Source organism: Pieris napi, chromosome 20 (genome assembly GCF_905475465.1).
Source record: "Pieris napi chromosome 20, ilPieNapi1.2, whole genome shotgun sequence".
Taxonomy (NCBI): Eukaryota; Metazoa; Arthropoda; class Insecta; order Lepidoptera; family Pieridae; genus Pieris; species Pieris napi.
In genome coordinates this window covers 5,311,855-5,330,342 of record NC_062253.1, presented here as the reverse complement: position 1 = coordinate 5,330,342, position 18,488 = coordinate 5,311,855, and the positions used below count along the sequence as shown (strand labels likewise).

Sequence of the window (18,488 nt, the reverse complement as noted above, 5' to 3'; positions counted from 1 at the left end):
GTGATGTGGGGAATGCATTTAGGCAACATTAATGAGTGTAAGGACATTTCAAACACCTTCGCCAGCGTACACAGAATCGCGATAGGCCTGTAGTTTTCAGCTCTGCTTCTACAATCAGCTTTAGGAACTGGGGTCACGCGGGATGTCTTCCATAACGTTAGGTAGACCCCTGAATATAAAATAATATTGAAAATATGCGATATAGGCAATATTAAATATTCTGCCAGTCCTTTAATTATATAAGCCGGAATCATATCTGGACCCGGAGGTGTATTAGATTTTAGTTTATTTACACTACGCATAATAACTTCTGTTTCGAAATTTTTGATTTCAAAATGATTAGAGTATGCTTTTGGATTATGATTGGCAGTTTCTGGAATTAGTTTCGGGTGATCTGCCAGAAATACCAATTTAAAGTGACTAGCAAATGCCTCTGCCGCGTCACAACCATAATATTCAACATCATTATAAGAAATTGCAGACTCTTTAGCTTTTGGGTTTCTAAGAGAACGAATATATTGCCAAAATTGCGTAGGTTTATTAACCAAATTTAATGAGATGGTATGTAAATAGTTAATGTTAGCTTTGCGAATGTCATTCTTAATGATTGACCTAAGACGTTTAAATTCTAAACACGCGTTATTATCATTAAGAAATTTCCACTGCCAATGGAGCTGCGCTTTAGTTCTTAATTTAGCGATGATTTCATTATTAAAATATACAGGGTAGACCCTTTGTTTAGTTAACTTTCGAATTTTTCTAGGAAAACATTGATCAAAAGAGCTATATAGAATGCTATTAAAATGTTCCACCGCTTCGTCGACATCATCAATAGCAAGTAATTCTCTCCAGTCTACGTCCTCAAGAATATAAAATAATGACAAAAAAATTTCCTTTATTAAAGTTCCATTCATTTACGTTAGTAATATTATAGCGTGCGCGAGCGAGATGGGAATAAGACAATCTAGCAAAAAAGAAATTTAGCAATGTTTTTTCACAAAGACCTATTGTTACTTAGTTAAAAGGTTATGAAACATACCAAGTTATTAAATTGAATTAATAATATAATAAAATAATAAATAATAATAATAATTGTTATTAATTTTAATTAATAATTGAATAATATACTAAATATTAAATATTATTAAATTGTTTACGTTAAATATTAATTATTAATTAATTATATTTAAAGAAAATAAAGAAAGCCAAAGAAGTATAACTTCTTACGCGCGTACATAAGTACACGCACCCTTTTTTTTTTAATCATAGTTTTTACGGTAAATAAATTAGTATAATAGCCAGGGTGAGTTAGAGAAAAAAATCAGCGTATATTTCGTTACCTGGTATAAAAGCAAAATTCTAAATGCGCATACACTTTGAGCTTTATCTTTATGGTAGGGGAGCCCAAGAGGGGATTTCTATATAGGGGGATACCTTGTACCCGGTTAAGAACCTCCACAAAATATGAGGCCCATATATAAGGCCGCGCGTGAAGGAGACAGGATCAGATTAGTAAAATAAAATTGACCATCAGAAATTCCCGAGCGCGTCAGATTAAGGTAGGGTGAGTTAATTACATCCTAAAAAGTGTATATTCCACTAATCTGACAATTTGAGAGTGACGGAAAAAAAGGGGAGGGCAACAAAGTTGTAAAAAAAAAACGTCATCTCGACATTCTCGAGCGTAGCTAATTTTTTTTTTTATTTTGAAGGAAATAATTCCAGAATAATGAAAAATATATAATCTGACGATTTCCGCAAGCCGAAATAACAAAAATTCGTCGATAAAGTTAAATGCGTGCAGCTGCGTGATGCCTACATTTCCTTAAACCGATCGGAATCTACTAAACTGCGTTCTAAATATTTCCCTCAAAATTACATTTCCTGTGAATTTGAACCGATTCGGACCGATAGATTTTGAGAAATTTTGAAAAATCTTAAAAAAATAAGAAATATTTTTTTTTTTAAAGTGGTTTCTTTATCGATCAACTTCAAAAACTAATCCGCCTTAGAGATTAAAAAACCACGTCGATCGCCACCAAGCTGGTCAAAAGCGGTTGATTAGTTCGAGAGATATCGTGAACGAAAGAAACCCGAAAAAGTGTTTTTTCAGGATTACTCCGAAATTTGTGGTTCGATCAATTAAAATTGCAAAATTACTTATGATGATGATAAAACTGCGTCGAATGCAAACCGCGTGAAAATTGCTTGATCCATTCAAAAGTTATTGCGGTTTGAAAATTCCAAAAATAGTGTTCTATGAAACTTCTATCAGACTTTCGAGCTGGGAGAGCTCAAATGCATAGAAATGTTATTTCTTTGAACTCAGCGAGCTCAAAATATCAATTTTAAGCGCCTAGGAATGGAATTAGCGGGAAGTTGCAGGGATGGCCCTTTAGGTGAACCGTTTTTCTAAAAAAAAATTGTCAGATCAGGCGAATCCCTCTAGATAATCGTCAGATTATGAGACAGTACGTTTAGAACATAAAGATGAACCACATATATCTTAATCTGACGCGCTTGAGTATTTCAAAATTGCGATTTTTTTTTGCAAATTATGAAAATTGTTTGCGTCCCATCGAAATCGTCAGATTAGTGAATGAGAGCTTTATTTTGGTGCATTTAACACTCCCTTAGAAAATCTGACGCGCTCGATAATTTTTATTTTTTTTTCATTTTCAACCCTTAAATACAACCACCCGCATCATGCAAACGATCAGATTAACATACGTACATTATTAAAAATACGTAGGGCATTGATGCTATCAATATCTGACGCGCTCGAGGATGTCGATGCAACAGTTTTTTTTTACATATTTAACAATCTATAGCCGCTTCCCCCACCGATGAAAAGGTATATATCATATAAAAATTTTTTCTTCTTATTATCTAAGCTTTGCATCCCAATAGGTCTCTACGACGCTCGAGTAAATCCCCATTTAGCATCGTGGGCTCCCCTACCATTAGGGCTTTTTCAATTTTCATACGTACCACAACCACACCATGTGGTCAGGCGTATATTTTGTATTGAAAATGAATAGGATTATTCACACGTACTACATTTTGCAGTCGTTATCGACCGTGTGTGTGATACCGACCGCATTGCAACCACAACGCAACCACCAGCGACACTGCGAACTAGTGGGCGACGAGTGGTTTTCGCTATGAAAGTCAGAGTCAAACTGTGTCTCCACACGACGTACCGGCTACCGCATCGCAACTACTGGCGACAACGCAACCAAATGGACATTTTGTCGATACCACAACGCAACTACAAAAAGCTGCAGCGACACTATTCACACGTATCCACTGCTTGACAGCATTTTGTCGCTACGCCGTGGTGAGGTTGTGGCAACGTGTTTAGAAACCCTTAGAGAACTTTTCCTTTTTTTTCACACTTCTTCCTGTTCTGAGACCTTTAGGTAAAGTCACTGGGAGTCAAATCTTGCCCAAAAATTCGGATTTGTTTCTATTGAACAGCTTCAAACACCGCTCAGAATCATGAATTCGTTACTTGTTTTTGATTGATTATGAGCTCGCGCGGCACCCACTTCCAACAGTTTTCGCATATCCGCTCACCACGATAATTAATGGCTTCTAAGAGTCTTCGCCAGTTTGAGAGGATGCGAGGAAGGAATAAGACAGCTATATTCAAATTTCATTTATTGTATATCATATAATATTTTAACTTACACCTATTCACACATAAATAAGATGAGACTCGTGAGCTGTCGGTGAAACGCGCACCTTCAGCTGTTGAAATTGGGTACAACCACAATAACATTGCGGTCAATGTTTAACTGAAATCTGAACAAACATCAAATTTGAGTTTATATCCCATTAAAGTTTATTCAAATATGTACTACTTGCATAAAACAAAAACGTATGGTAATCATATTATGCATCTATGAAATCATATTTTTATATACCCGGGACCTCCAGACTGTAGGTATGCAATGTGGGGTAGGTGCCATGGTTCAGAGGCGGTAACATAAGTAGACTATTAAAAAAGCAATGTAATCATACACCATTTAATTAAGATACTGACTACAATCTACTTAATTTTGAGAAGGAAATTTGCGCGGTACTGTGTGTTCTGGAATAAGGCTTTGATGAGACTCCTTAACTCTTCTGTACTGAAGTATAATGCTAGTGGTCCACTTCCGTCATTCCAGTGACTATCAAGGTCTCTAAGGGATGCTCCAAGTACAAAGATAATCTCCTTGAACTTTGGCCATGGCTTCACGTGCTTTTCAACGTCTTCGGTTTTCTATAAACACAAATATCGGTAAATAACAAGCACTTAAAAGCAGTAGAAGCGATTGCTGGGAGTTGTATTTCAAAAACCTAAGTTTTGATTTTGAAATTGTTATATAAAATTATAGGGAAACTAACACTATGAAACAACTACAATTTACCGAAATTTAACTACAAATCTATATACATATATAATCCAAAAAAGTCATAAATCTATTTTGTTTAAAATTATGAAGATTTTTAATGTTGACTAGGTATATTATTTATGCATTATGTAGCTAGCTGTTATGTCAAAAATACACTTATAACTTCCTAAAATATTACAACACTTCTTTAATTAGTATTGATATTTGTGTACTAATCTAACCCTAAATATATCTTGATAATATAATGTTTATTAAAAATATTCCATACATGGAATAATTGTGGTACTTTCAGCACAACCAAGTTGTACATGTCTGTGAGCTGTGTTGCCATCTCCACGGGAATGTCCTCAACAGTGCACACTCTGTGTATTAACTCATCCATAAACATGTTGACTAGTGTTGCCATTAATCTGTAATTTATAAAAAACCATCAAATCTCTTTTTAATATATTTTTTTAAATAACTTTACCTACTATTATTGAGTTAAGTCAAAATTATTGTAGTGGCTTGTGAAATTTAAATATAGAATTCAGAAAATCATGACGGGACAGTACGATCAACAAATTATATTACCGTTAAAAAATAAACTAAAATTATATTTGTTTTATTAACCTATGGATATAGAACTGTTACTAAAAATATACCTACATTTAACCCCCTTATTAATAAACGTTGATATTATAAATAATCAATAGATACAAACTATCGCGAGTGTAGAGGGGCCTTAAAGATTACTTGAATTTTTTTATGCAGTTAGTACATCACTATGACGTCACGACAGCGAGGTGCCCAGTTTAGTTTAGTTCTGCGTGTAGTAAAATGCTATTAAAAATATGTAGTGGTTAACTAATCCTCATACAACAGTTGCATCAACTACTAATTTCAAGACAAAAGATTAATCAGCTTTTATTATTCTTAGTTAACTATTTATTTGTTGAATACCAATTGGGATTACGCCAAATATATAAAATACCTGGTGAATACATTAGCTGGAAAGACTCCGATCCAAACATTCTTGAGTAACTGTAATTGACGGAGACACTGTCTTACTGCTGCTTCTGCGTTTTCACCGAGTGCATCTTTTCCAACCATGCAATTTAAATCTGCAAAATATTTAAATTGTTTAGTAAATAATGTATATTAAATAGGGTATTGCAAATGCAAATTATATATTATTAAATTAATTAAAGAGCAGTGTCGGTAGAGAGGCTTAAGCACGCGAATCTCAACTCAGAGGCCCAAATCACAACTACAACACATATTACAAGCATCAATGGATGTTTTTAGGCGCAAATATAACTCTTGTTTGTATGGTAAAGGAAAACAGTGAGGAAACTGTTGTCTTAGAATTTTGATTACAGAATCAAAAATATATTATGTCAGAATGCTGTTCTCCTTACGTTTCTACTTGACTATAAAATATAAATTATCAAAGGCACATATACTGAGGCCAAGACTTGTATGGAATTGTATTTTTGTATTCATTAGTGCACTGGATTAATTATCATATCAGTGATTATTATTATTATTATTATTATTATAGCCTCTATTCGGACATGCCAGTAATTTTTCTTTATTTTTCGTATATTGTACTTTTCTTCCACTTTTGGGTGTCCGTTTGCCAAATGGCAAAGGCCTCCTCCAACCTTCTCCATTCTGGCCTTTCTATGGCCACTCTACCCCATGTTGTTCCAGCGACTTGTATAATGTCGTCGTCCCACCTTTTTTGTGGTCTACCTCTCTTTCTCTTTCCATCTCTTGGGTACCATTGTGTGATTATTTTACTCCATTTGTCCTTTCCCCTGATCATGTGGCCTGCCCATTTCCACTTTTGTCTTCTTATTTTCAATGTTATGTCCTGTACCTTAGTCTTTCCTCTGATGTTGCTACTCCTTACTTTGTCTTTTCTTTTGATCCCAGTCATGCTCCTTTCCATGGCATGTTGACATACGGAGAGTTTATTTGTTACGTTTTTTGTTAAAGCCCATGTTTCGCTCCCGTAAGCCAGCACTGGCAGGATGCATGTGTTAAATAATTTGCTTTTCGTTGAATTGTGTAGGGTCTTGTCTTTCATCACTTCTTTTAGGCTCCAATATTTTTTCCAGCCGTTTGCAACTCTTCTTTCGACTTCTTTGTTTCCGTTGTCGTCTGGAGACATCAGTTGGCCGAGGTATAAATATTCTTCCACTCTCATATCAGTGATAGTAATTATTTATTATACAAAATTATGAAATTAAATTAAATAGTGACACTTACCGGACGTGCGTATATTATCCAATATTTGTTTTCTCTGCTGCTGCATTTGCATGGTGAGGTACTTGTAACCAAGCTCTCTCATCTTCTGAACTAGGTCTACGAAGTTGATTGCATAGTTGACTTGACGGCCTTCCATCAGGTTAACCCATTTATCACCCAGTGTTTGCAAGTTGTGTGCAAGGTACAAACAGTTGTTATGGAATAATGCTGTAAAATATATATAATTTACAGTAGTATGAACATAAATAAAAGTAGATAGTCTAAAGTTTAGCTTCCCTTCGAGAGGGAAATGCACTCAGCTGCAAAGTTGCATATAAGAAACATTTCTTATATACATAATTTATAAACATGGGTCAGTTTTAATCTATGAATTGATATGAAACGTACCAATAATAATGGCAACTGCCATATTGCACATAACTCAGATTACTACTTCCTTGTGTCAATCTTTTCTAATTGTAAAGTTCTTAGTAAAACTTACCAACATATTGTGGTATGGTCAGCAGGAAGTTTTCATGATGATATGGAACAACAGCATCATACAATTCAAAAATTAACCGAGAAGTATTATATAATTTTCTACAAACAACATCTGTGCATTGTACTGCTTGCTCCATAAGCCCATACACTAAATCCAACAACTCTTGAGTTGTCTTTGAGATCATACATCTAGGGAAGTAAAAAAGACTTTGTGGAATTGTCTTATCAAGAATGGAAAATGCCTCTGCAACATCATCATTATTGGTCATCTTCATTTGGCGATTGTTATTAGGTATTTTTTCAACCCCAATTGACATAGAAATACTCAAGTCTTTGACCATAATTCCTCTTGCTGTTTCCAAGAAATATTGGCTTGACTTATCAGCAAAAAGAAAATCTATATTATCCATATAACTTAATAATGAAGGTCCATTCTCAGGCAAAAAGTAGATTGAGCGAAGATATACTTGAAATTCTTGTATAACAGAAGTAACCAAATTGTATGATTGTAGATCAGTAATATTATTTGGAACAGTGTGAATAAAAACATTTTTAATAATCATTTCACAAAATTCTTCACAAATTTGTTGACCAATCAAACTTATTATAGTTACTGATCTTTTAAATTCAAAATTTAATTTTTCGCTTATGTAATGGAAAAATAATCTAATATTACTTATAACTTCTTCATAAGTAGGTTTATAATTTGGTTTCTGGTCAATAAACACACCCACAATGGAAAGCTTTTCATCAGAATTTGACTCAGTTACGCAAAGGTGATGCATTAAAGGTATAAGCATCTCCTTCAAAATGAACTGTGCTAATTCTGCGACTTTTTCTTCTAACTTTTTGCATCTATCCAGGGCATTCAGTATGTCTATACTACATAGAGATTCACTTAATCCTACATTAATGGTTGCAACAGTGCGGTTAGTTACATCTTTGAGCATGTCACATTTTATCATTTTATGCCATTTAATTAATAATTCATGCATTAGTCCTTCTAATATGAGCTGTCCAGTAACTTTTGCATTACTGTATATTTCCAAGTGATTTAAGCCCTCTGAAGTATTATCAACATAGGTTAGTAAATCATACACAAAGTCAACAGCTCTTGAATAACTCTGGTCTTTTTTTCTTTCCTCAAATTCTTTTACATATTTCCCACAGTTGACAATGTCACTGACTATTTTATAGGCAAAGTTAACAGATTCTAATTCTTTGGTAATTAAGTCATGACTCTCAATAGATGTGAGTATTTCATCCATAGTGACCTCTTCAATTTCCTGTTTGCAGGTCTTCATTTCCTTGATTAGTTGCTGACTTTCAACACATAATTCATTGGACTCTTTTAGAACAGCTGATATATCAAAGTCATTATTGTTCAAAAAAGTTTTCATTTCAGTTTTGACTTTTTCAATCTCTTTTAAAACAATGGGAATTTTTGTGATGGGTGTCCAATTAGTTTCATGAAGGTCCACTATATTGGATAATATGGAATCAATATTGAATTCTTCCATTTTAATGTTTTCTTTTAATTTTGTCCTTCTTTATAGTAGTTTCGAGTTTTTGGTCTTGTTTAGGATATTTATGGTAGGAATGCCGATTTTTATTGCGTGCTGTATTATATTTATTAGAGCTCACAGCATTCCGAAGTGTATTGACAAGAAATCGTTTGTTAGTCTTCTGCTGTGGGGCTTTTACCCAACCTGAAGGGCCAACAATTTCCGCTCTTGCTGCACCTTGAACTGCTTCTCGTATAAGCTCCTCAACTGCTAATCTAAAATAAAGCGCATATTATTTCAGGCATAAATTAGCATATATTATTTAAAGTCTATTTAAATCTTGAATACCAGCGTATTTAATAATACTAAATAACATATGTTTAATTTAACATACTTCTCTAGAGTTTCGTCATCTAGCACTTCATTATTCGGGGTTTTTGTATCATTTTGTGTATCTGTCATAGTTCGAAATATTCTCTTAACTTATCTCGTCTCCCGATATGATAGCAATTAGCAATCACCTTTTTACAGCAATCCTATCGATTGTTTAGCCATAGCGATAATTGATAAATAACAAGATCAAAACATCAAAAATATAGTAATTAAAATCGCCGTCCTCCCTTTTACGAATTTTTTGACATAGTCTTTAGTCATGTCAAATATGAAAATCATTAATCAGTACAACCAAATTTAAGAGTTGCGTTTAATTTTGTAGTTTCGTTTACGACTTGATCAAGTTTACTTTGAAATTAGAAAGCTTGAACGCGAGTTAACTGTCAATACGATGAACGCGTGGTATGAAACGTCAGCTACGCCACGTATGAAAGATTGTCAAAATCGTAACAATCACTTTTAACTTTGCGGTGTTTTTCTTTCGAGGCTTCGAGCTTATAATTTATTTCGTTAGACTTTGGATAATATTTTTGGTAAGATTTCTGTCTCATTTTGTCACCTCATATATAAAATTAGATTTTTGGTAATAACGTCAATTAATAGTATATTCTTTCATTAAAAAAAAACGTTTTATACTTGCTGTTAAGTGGAATAGATTGAAATATATACAATTGATGTGTAACAATTTCTTATTTTTTCAGATAAAATGGCACTTAAAATATTTTCCTTCCTCGTGTTAATCGTTGCTGCAGTGGCAGCAGATGAAGAAGCAGCTTCCGCAAAATTATTAGTGTCAAAACAAGTACTGAACAAATACTTAGTCGAAAATATGGACATTCTTATCAAATATACATTGTATAATGTCGGAACAGCACCAGCCGTAGATGTTAAACTTATAGACAATGGCTTTCATCCTGAAGTGTTCTCAGTTGTTGGTGGTCAACTCTCTGCTGAAATTGATAGAATACCACCACAAACAAATGTATCACACGTAGTTACTGTTCGATCAAACAGATTTGGTTACTTCAACTTTACTGCAGCAGAAGTATCATACCGGCCTAATGAGGAATCTACTGAGGTGAGCTTGAAAGATAAATTATTGAAAATCTTTAGTTAAATTTAGCTATGAATGCCTGCATAAAACTAAAATATAGCAATTTATCAATTAACAATTTTGTTTAGTATAATTAATAATCATATTAAAGTTAGTTAAATTAACCGTTATACCCCCTGTGTAACAGGGTTAAATCAAGATTTTGGTTGGCACAGAAGTTTTAATTGAAACATTGGTAGAAATGTGTGCCCATGCTTACATCTGCTAGTTTATAAAATACAGTCTTTTTGTCAATATATAATGATTTTATTCTTTTTTTTATTGAAGGTACAATTGTCAATCAGCAGTGCACCTGGTGAAGGGGCTATTGTTGCCTTGAAAGATTATGACCGTAAATTCTCGTCACATATTCTTGATTGGGCAGCTTTTGCAGTTATGACACTGCCTTCACTAGCAATTCCATTTGGTCTATGGTACTCATCAAAAAGCAAATATGAAAAACTTGCAAAGCCAAAAAAGACTCATTAGAATTATATGTAGTTAGGTTCATACATAGCTAATGTTGCAAAGTTTGATTTTAATCTGTAATGTATAAAGCAAATTTATTCTGTGTTTTTTTTTAGGAAAGCTAACATTCACCCTTTAATTAAAACATGCACAAAACACTATATTTCTGTAGTATCCTAAGGCAGCATTAGTCTCATTTACTTCAAACTCAATCATCCTCATTGTTATTAAATTAAAGAAAAAATTAAACTTTACAATTATTTAAACATTGGTTTGATTAAATCCTCTGTCCAAAGAAAGAAAGAAATTGTTATTTATATTCAATACATTGAGGTTGTCATAAAGAGATTTAAATTTGGCAAAAAAGTGTGATATCAATTTACTGGGTTAGCAATGGCCGAGAAAAATAAGAACCCTCCATAATTATACTTATTAAAGACTAGATTGTTAGAGAAATTGGAGTAACGAATGGAAGTTAGTTCCTACCTACTTTTTATTACCTATCCCATAATTTTTTTCTCTTATTTCTAAAATAGTATTTAATACATTATCTTGATACATATATTATGAAAATGGTAAGGGGTTTCGTTACAAAACTTATTCTTTCGATAAAAAAAAATGTTTTACTATTGTAACCCAATCATGGCTAAATTATTGTATAAAATACCTATATGATAACGTAGTATTCGACGATCATAGGTCGTCATACATAGTGTCACATATAGTGTCGAGTAGAGACCGGCGACACACTGGGTTTCCCGTTTCACAGCTATAAGACAGAGAGTCGGTGTTAGTTACAGTTTTAAAATGTCTCAATTTAAAACCAAAGCACAAAGTAGGTATTGAGAGGATATATGGGTAATGGATTAGAATCTTGTTAACAACAATATTGCATATAAAAAAAACGTCACGTCGGCTATAAGGCATAACCAAGAAGATTTTAGGTACTTTCTAAATTATAGAAAATTCCAACCAACGTAACATTCTAGAATGTGTTCTGCTGATTTAGAGACATGTCAGGTTTCTCAAGCAATGACGTCACTTAGTAAAGTTGATCCTGAGCACCCTCCTCTAGTTATATCGTTCCCTACCCTATCAACGTCTTTATTTTATACAAACACAAACCTACCCTGGGTAGGCTACCCAACTTCTATAAAGCAGCATTATCTTACTGTTATTACCTGCCTATAGACTAATGATTTTTTGATGATGTAAAATGTAAATGAAATTGATTATGAAATTTTGCGTACCGTAAACCTTCTGAGTTCTGATCCACATACAATCGAGACAATGTATACTTAGGTAAAGTGACCATTTATTTTTGACATAAAACGGTACATTGATTTAATTTAGGTCAAATAATAAGTAGTCCATGAAAAAAAACAGTTTTTTAAGTATTTATAAAAAGTTAGTTACGAATCACAAAATATAGGTAAGTATCCAAAATGTTTAGCTTATCAGAAGAACAAATTTGTTTTAATATTGCTGGTGACGATTTCAAATAAGAATGAAATTCTTGGCTTAAATTTTCGCGCGGTTTCTGAAAACGGGACAATTTTGCGTCCCACAGTTCATTTTGGGGACACCGGGACTCGTAATTGGAAAAAGGGACAGTCCCGTTTTGAGTCAAAGTCACGTTAGACCAAGTTTTGAGTCATACAAATTGTTTGAACTGCAGCAAATCAATCCCAAGGATTAGGATCATTTAATAATCGTTAAACTTATTTAAAAAATCCTAGAATTCAAATCTATTAAATACCTAACCAAGAAAAAAGTATCTTTGTAATAAATTCAATAGGTTCAGGTTTGCTTAGATTGTGTTAACTCACATTATTAAACTTAATGTAATAACCATACGTAGAGACTAGAGTCATATGATTTTGTGATCTTATATTCCTAGATGTTAAGTGAAAAGCGCTAAGCGGTGCCCGGCGCGCGACTTTCTTTGAACTAGATCTGTCGGCGACGCATACATTAATTCACATTTATTTGTACCTGGTTTATTGGTCTTTCTAGACCTAGGTTTTTAAGCTACTACCACTATTATCACATCCCTTATTAATATTTTGGTTTTTACAAATCACAATTTCTTTATTCGTAAGACTTAAGATTAATACACGCGTATAAGGGATCGGCACCTGCGCAACGACATTGTGCGTTTTCCAATTACAGCACTAGAGCGCATTTTGCGGCATAATGCTCTACGTTGAATGTTCCAACTACAGCAACGCTTCGCACAATTGAGCACTCCCAAAACGAATGCTCTCGCGTGCTTCTCGTAATAAATACCAACACAGTGACAGAAAATTGACCAGTGTTTTTCTTTAAGTTGGCATTTATCTAAATTTTCGTTAGTAAATATTATTTATTGTTGAAAAATTTGTTTCGTCGTAAATTTTGAAAATAATTAAAGTTATTTCAAACTGCTAAAAAAAAAATTTAAGTATGGATGAAGGTATAAATAGTTACTTTTTTTATATTTCACATTTAAAATATGATTACAATTTTATTTTAAAATTCGGATCTGTAAACAAATTTATTTTACAGGATTATACTCTTGTAAACATTGCAATGGTTTTGAAAAAGTATATAATTTTTTTAGAAATAATTTTTAAAAAATTGCTCAAAACGTAAATGATGTAAACTTCTTACGTAAAACTATATACTTTACTGTTAATTTAGCTTGTTAAAACCTTATATTCTTTAAAGGTTTTCTCTTATTTCAGTAAAAAAAATGTTAATGAAATAATTTGATTATTAAAATAAGCGTAAAAAGTTTTCAACCAATTATTATTGTTAACCACATTATTTATACATTAATGAGGTTGCTAACTCTATTCAGAACATTTTTTTTCAACACTGACTTAGCGCACTCTGCTGATTTCACGTTCCAATTAAGCTTCAGCATTATGCGGCACTGAGTCGCATAATGCTCTGTAATTGGAAAACGCACATTATATTACATTACCAATTTCGGTCACAGCGACAAATTGACTGAGAGATCAAAATGTAAGTAGGACAGGGCAGGGGATGTGGTGCCCGAGGTCTTTTGCCTACTACTAGATACGTATATTTCCCTTCTTTTCATGTAAAAATTGTCAATGGAAACTATTCATTGTATTTCACTACTTACAAAATGTTGTTTGTTGTAAAAACGAATAAAAATTATTGTAACCAGATTTACGAGACGGCTTAACACATTTAATTGAAATTTTGCAAATCTTTTAAGACTATCATGGCAAGGGGATTATTTTCGCCACACATTGTATATAGTTATTCTATATAAATACCGTAAAAATAGTTATTATTAGTAACAAATTGGTTAATTCAATCAATGAATTGCTCTCGCAAATGAAATTGGTATGAGCATATTGATGTGTGAACTAGTTTAAGAAACTAGTAGGTACTTTATTAAGAAAATTTGAATACTCGATATTCGTACTTATGTAAGTTTTGAATTAAATATTTATGTATGTAACAAAATAATTAGGTATAACCTTTTTTACTAGGTAAAACTTTTTGAAACGTTTTCCGTTTCAAAAAGTTTATTAGGATCATCTACAACAATAATTTTTTTTTATATTAGTACCTGCTTCAAAAAAATCTGATTTTAGTGTGACGTATTTTATGAACGGCTCCTTATATTGGGGGGGGGGAGTCAATAATCTCCAAAAATTGCGTGACGTAATACTTGAACGCTCCCTTAGATATAAAAATACTTTTTGTAGACTTGTTTGTAATGGCTAAGACAAAATTACACAATAGATTAGAGATTTTAACTGTTGACTAACATATTTCCGTGGGATGAACAGTGTCGGAACATCGACAACAATAAAACTGCACGCTTATTTAAAACGTCATTTATTCATCGCACATACAAAGTTACAATAACGAATGCGGCAAATAATATAATATACTCTGTACAAAAAAAACAATGAATTAAATAAAGCAAGAAAATAGACAGCCAGATTGTATACTAATATTTTATAAAAATCAAACAATCCAAATACATATATACATTTGATTAATCTGGACTAGGATTGTTATAAAAAAACTTATATTTAAAAATTATTTAATTAATTCAAATTATAATAAAATTGCCCTAAGTAAAAAAAAATTGAACTATAAGCTGATATCCATGTTGAAATGTACTGATTTGAAAATTTAGAATACATTGTAGTTTAATACTTCATGAAGGCGGTTGATAAAACAGACACATTAATTATTATGTAAAACACTTCTATATAGTGAATATTTTATTATGGATATGCGGAATCATCTATAAAATACAACTTATGAATAATTAAGTAATTATGTAGACGACTAGTATTTCTAGAATCAATATTTATTCTTGAAATTGCTGAATAGTGCTAGATGATGAGTGATATACTGATATTTAATAGTGTAAATAAATTGCATCTAAATAAATTAAATTCAAATTGAATTCCAAACGTTTTTCTATTACTAATGGAATTATGAATTGAATTAATTTTATTGACATAGTTTATGTAAAGAGACACTTCATATACAATCTCATAAAAACATTTTAAAATTAGGTATGCATTGTGTTACAAATTTAAAAACTAAATATTAACTAATAGAGATGTGTTGGACCATTTAAGATCTTCATGAAAGTGAATATAATTAATATGCATATACTTAGATATTAAATATAAAAATATTGCAGTATTATATTTACAACACTTAATCTCCAATTCACATTTCGGTTTTGACATGTGGCTATTATTATCAGTTATCATGATATTTGGTATATTACGCGATATGATTCGCAATAAATGATCTATACCAATTGATATTACTTACATATTATATATTTATGGTATCTGGGTTATAGGCAAGATTCACTACTGGTGAGGAAGCTCCATAATCTGGAGTAGATGGCGTTGACACAGGGGTTGTATCAACCGGTCGTAATAATACGGGAGCCACGTATTCCTTAGGGATGACACTGGATTCTTCTTGCAGAGGTGCTGGTGGTGTGCAACTAGGGAATGGGCTGAGCAATAAAAACGTTCCAAATGTGACAATAGATGCCATAATAAGAATTATTGTACGAGCTTCGAAGCCTGCTCGCAAACCCGCCCACGCAGCCATATTAATAAGTAAAAGTAACACTGCGATTCGTATAAGTCGCACGGCTGTCGAATGAATACGACCTCCGCCAACTCCACTCATGTCACTTGGACCATAAGCAAAGTACAAATTATGTTTGTCGCCAATGTGTTTCAAAATAAAGTAAATTAGTCCAAATGGAGAAACCAAAGGGCATGCAAGACTGTACACCATTGTTATAGAAAAGATTGCTAGACTCCAAGCGTAATGGACTCCAAAGGGGAATTCATACAAAATCGCTTTTTTTACGTAACTTTTTTCAGCTTTTGATTTCGATTGCAAAAGATACCATACATAAAGAAATAGTTCAGGAAAGCGAACCAATTCAAGTGAAGTGCCGATGAACCCTGAGGTTATTACATAATTTACAAAGAATGCGCCTTTATCGGGTAAAAACACGCAATCCCAGCGCATTGTCTGATTGACGTGGTGCAATGTCCAGCGGAATAAAGCATCTGCACTAGCCAATCCCAAGGAAGGTAATATTAAAGTCATGAGTAGTAGATATGTTACAGTTTTTGTCATTATAGAATAATTCTGCTGCGATCTTGTCCAATGGGATAAAAATTTATCAGAAAAGGAAACCAGTGCAGGCATCACAGCTGCCATAGTCCATAGTAATAAAGTAGGCAGAAAATCCAAAATAAGGCTATTAAATTTGCTTACTGACTCTGGTTTAACTAAAACATTCTTCACTAAATTTACAATAAAAGCTGGAGTTGTCAAAAAGAACAAAACAATAAACAGGCAAAAATTTACAGCAATGGCCTTGACGTACCACACTCCTGGCTGAACACTAAGATTTTCCCAAATTATGTCAGATGGATTTGTTGCATGAGTCAGAACCCAACCTCGATGCAAACTAAAATTGGAAATAACATGCTCAGCTAATTGATAAGAGGGTAACGTTAAGAAAGCTATACCCAACGGATCATTGAGTACTATGGCCCTACACCTTTTTGATTCATCCTTCAAACGCTTTTCTTCATTTGTGTAGTACTCTAGGGCATCAACATCAGGTCCACAGAGTTGGGGGCGCACTGTTATTCTTTTCCCAGTTTTCTTAAAATAAGTGTCTGTGTAAACTAAAGCTTCAGAAACCATTTCTTTCCTCTCTTGTACATCAATTAGTTTATTTACATTGAATGCCATTTTTAGGTCCACAATTTGTATATGTGGAAAATTGTGGGCGAAGTAAGCTCTTATTGTTGCTTCATTTCTATCTGCTCTGGAGATATTTGTTATCATTATTGTTCCAGTCATGGATGTAGGAACAGGTTTTCTTCCTGTGCATCTTCTCATTATCAATACAGATACTGGCAAAAATGAGATGCTTATCAAAGTATGAACCCATAGCCAATAAGATGTACCTGTAAGGTTTGACAAAGTAGTTCTACTGAATGTGCTTGCATCAACTTGTAAATTTGTTCCTTGAAAGTTTATTGGCAAAATAATACAAATAGAAACTAAAGTGACAATAAACATAAGTGTTATAGCATGGCGTTGGAAGGACAGATAATGTACAGCATCTGGGCCACACTTTGCAAGCACTTGTTCCCGAGTGAGACGGAACACAGCCGGAAGCCACGTGAAGAAACCTTCATCAATATTGAGAGACTCATCGGTGTTGCGACGTCGATCAACAAGCGCGTCATCATCGCCGCCACGGTAGAAAAGGTTCGTCCAGCGATTCTTCGATCGTTGCACCAGTGCCATACGTCCATAATTCCATGCTGTACGGCGCAATACAGAGAATAATAAAATTAAACAAACCCATGATATGACATTTAAAATCAAGGTCTGCGGAATTCCATTGTATGCTCCAGTAATTATCACATTTTGTGTTGAATTCCATAACATACAACCCTCGTCATCGGTTCCGTTTGAGGAATTTGATGACAGTGTATATAAAAAACCATCAGAAGTAAAACGACTCATTATTGGTGTTGTAATACAGCAGCAGTGAAAGGACAAGTATCACATAATTAACACTATACTCATAAAGCACTTCATTCCATGCACCGATGACTCACACTTATTATCCTTTTTAATACAATTTTTTTTAAATACCTGGAACTTTCGATAGTTAAAGCTACACTAAATCGTTAATCCAATTGCTAACAAAATCAGATAAATATTACGAGTTCTCAACTTTGTTTCGAATTTCGATTGGAAAATGGATATTGGAAAAAATGATTGTTGTCACTTATTATTGACTGACACTGTCAACGTCAATTTATAAAAACATAAACTAGCTGTCAGTGTACCAACTTAATGCATTTTACGCAAAACAGAGGAGTTCTCGCCGAAAAATACTTTTAACGAGGCGGTCGAAGACATAATGTCATAAGGCCGGCAACGCACTCGCGAGCCCATTGGTATCGAGAGTGTCCATGTGCGGCGGCATCACTTAACATCAAGTGAGCCTCCTTTCCGTTTGTCCCATGTTCTATAAAAAAAATGGTATCGCGAATGGTTTATCATTATTGATTCAATAAAATATGATGACGAATGACGATTTATATTAGAAATGATCACAAGGTATGTCGACAGCGGATCACTCCTAGAATAAAAAACCATTTGTCCAGGCTATTAAAAAAATAAACGTTATATTATAATTAAATGTAATTTTGTTGGTGCAAGTCATACTAAATTACTTAGATTTATATCCTGAATAATATTTTAGACCACATGATCAAACTTTCTATGTTTTGTTCACCGGTGCAGTTACGATTTAGTACATAATATGTACATCAC

At 33.3% G+C, this 18,488-nt stretch overlaps 3 protein-coding genes across 3 annotated transcripts; 1 reads left to right on the top strand and 2 right to left on the bottom strand.

The window, feature by feature from the left end:
• Positions 1-4,017: 4,017 nt before the first annotated feature.
• On the bottom strand, positions 4,018-9,296 carry LOC125059522 (centromere/kinetochore protein zw10 homolog). The gene is made up of 6 exons (XM_047663973.1): positions 9,166-9,296; positions 7,141-8,919; positions 6,660-6,866; positions 5,377-5,506; positions 4,672-4,813; positions 4,018-4,270 (listed from the first exon to the last, which is right to left on the bottom strand). The coding sequence occupies exons 2-6, from the start codon at positions 8,657-8,659 to the stop codon at positions 4,055-4,057; spliced, it is 2,214 nt and encodes a 737-aa protein (XP_047519929.1). The 5' UTR covers positions 8,660-8,919; positions 9,166-9,296; the 3' UTR covers positions 4,018-4,054.
• Positions 9,297-9,418: 122 nt separating this feature from the next.
• On the top strand, positions 9,419-10,864 carry LOC125059524 (translocon-associated protein subunit beta). Its single transcript, XM_047663974.1, has 3 exons — positions 9,419-9,570; positions 9,739-10,115; positions 10,419-10,864. The coding sequence occupies exons 2-3, from the start codon at positions 9,744-9,746 to the stop codon at positions 10,617-10,619; spliced, it is 573 nt and encodes a 190-aa protein (XP_047519930.1). The 5' UTR covers positions 9,419-9,570; positions 9,739-9,743; the 3' UTR covers positions 10,620-10,864.
• Positions 10,865-14,443: 3,579 nt separating this feature from the next.
• Positions 14,444-17,958, bottom strand: LOC125059514 (CSC1-like protein 1). The gene has a single exon (XM_047663963.1). The coding sequence runs from the start codon at positions 17,667-17,669 to the stop codon at positions 15,426-15,428; it is 2,244 nt and encodes a 747-aa protein (XP_047519919.1). The 5' UTR covers positions 17,670-17,958; the 3' UTR covers positions 14,444-15,425.
• Positions 17,959-18,488: the final 530 nt, after the last annotated feature.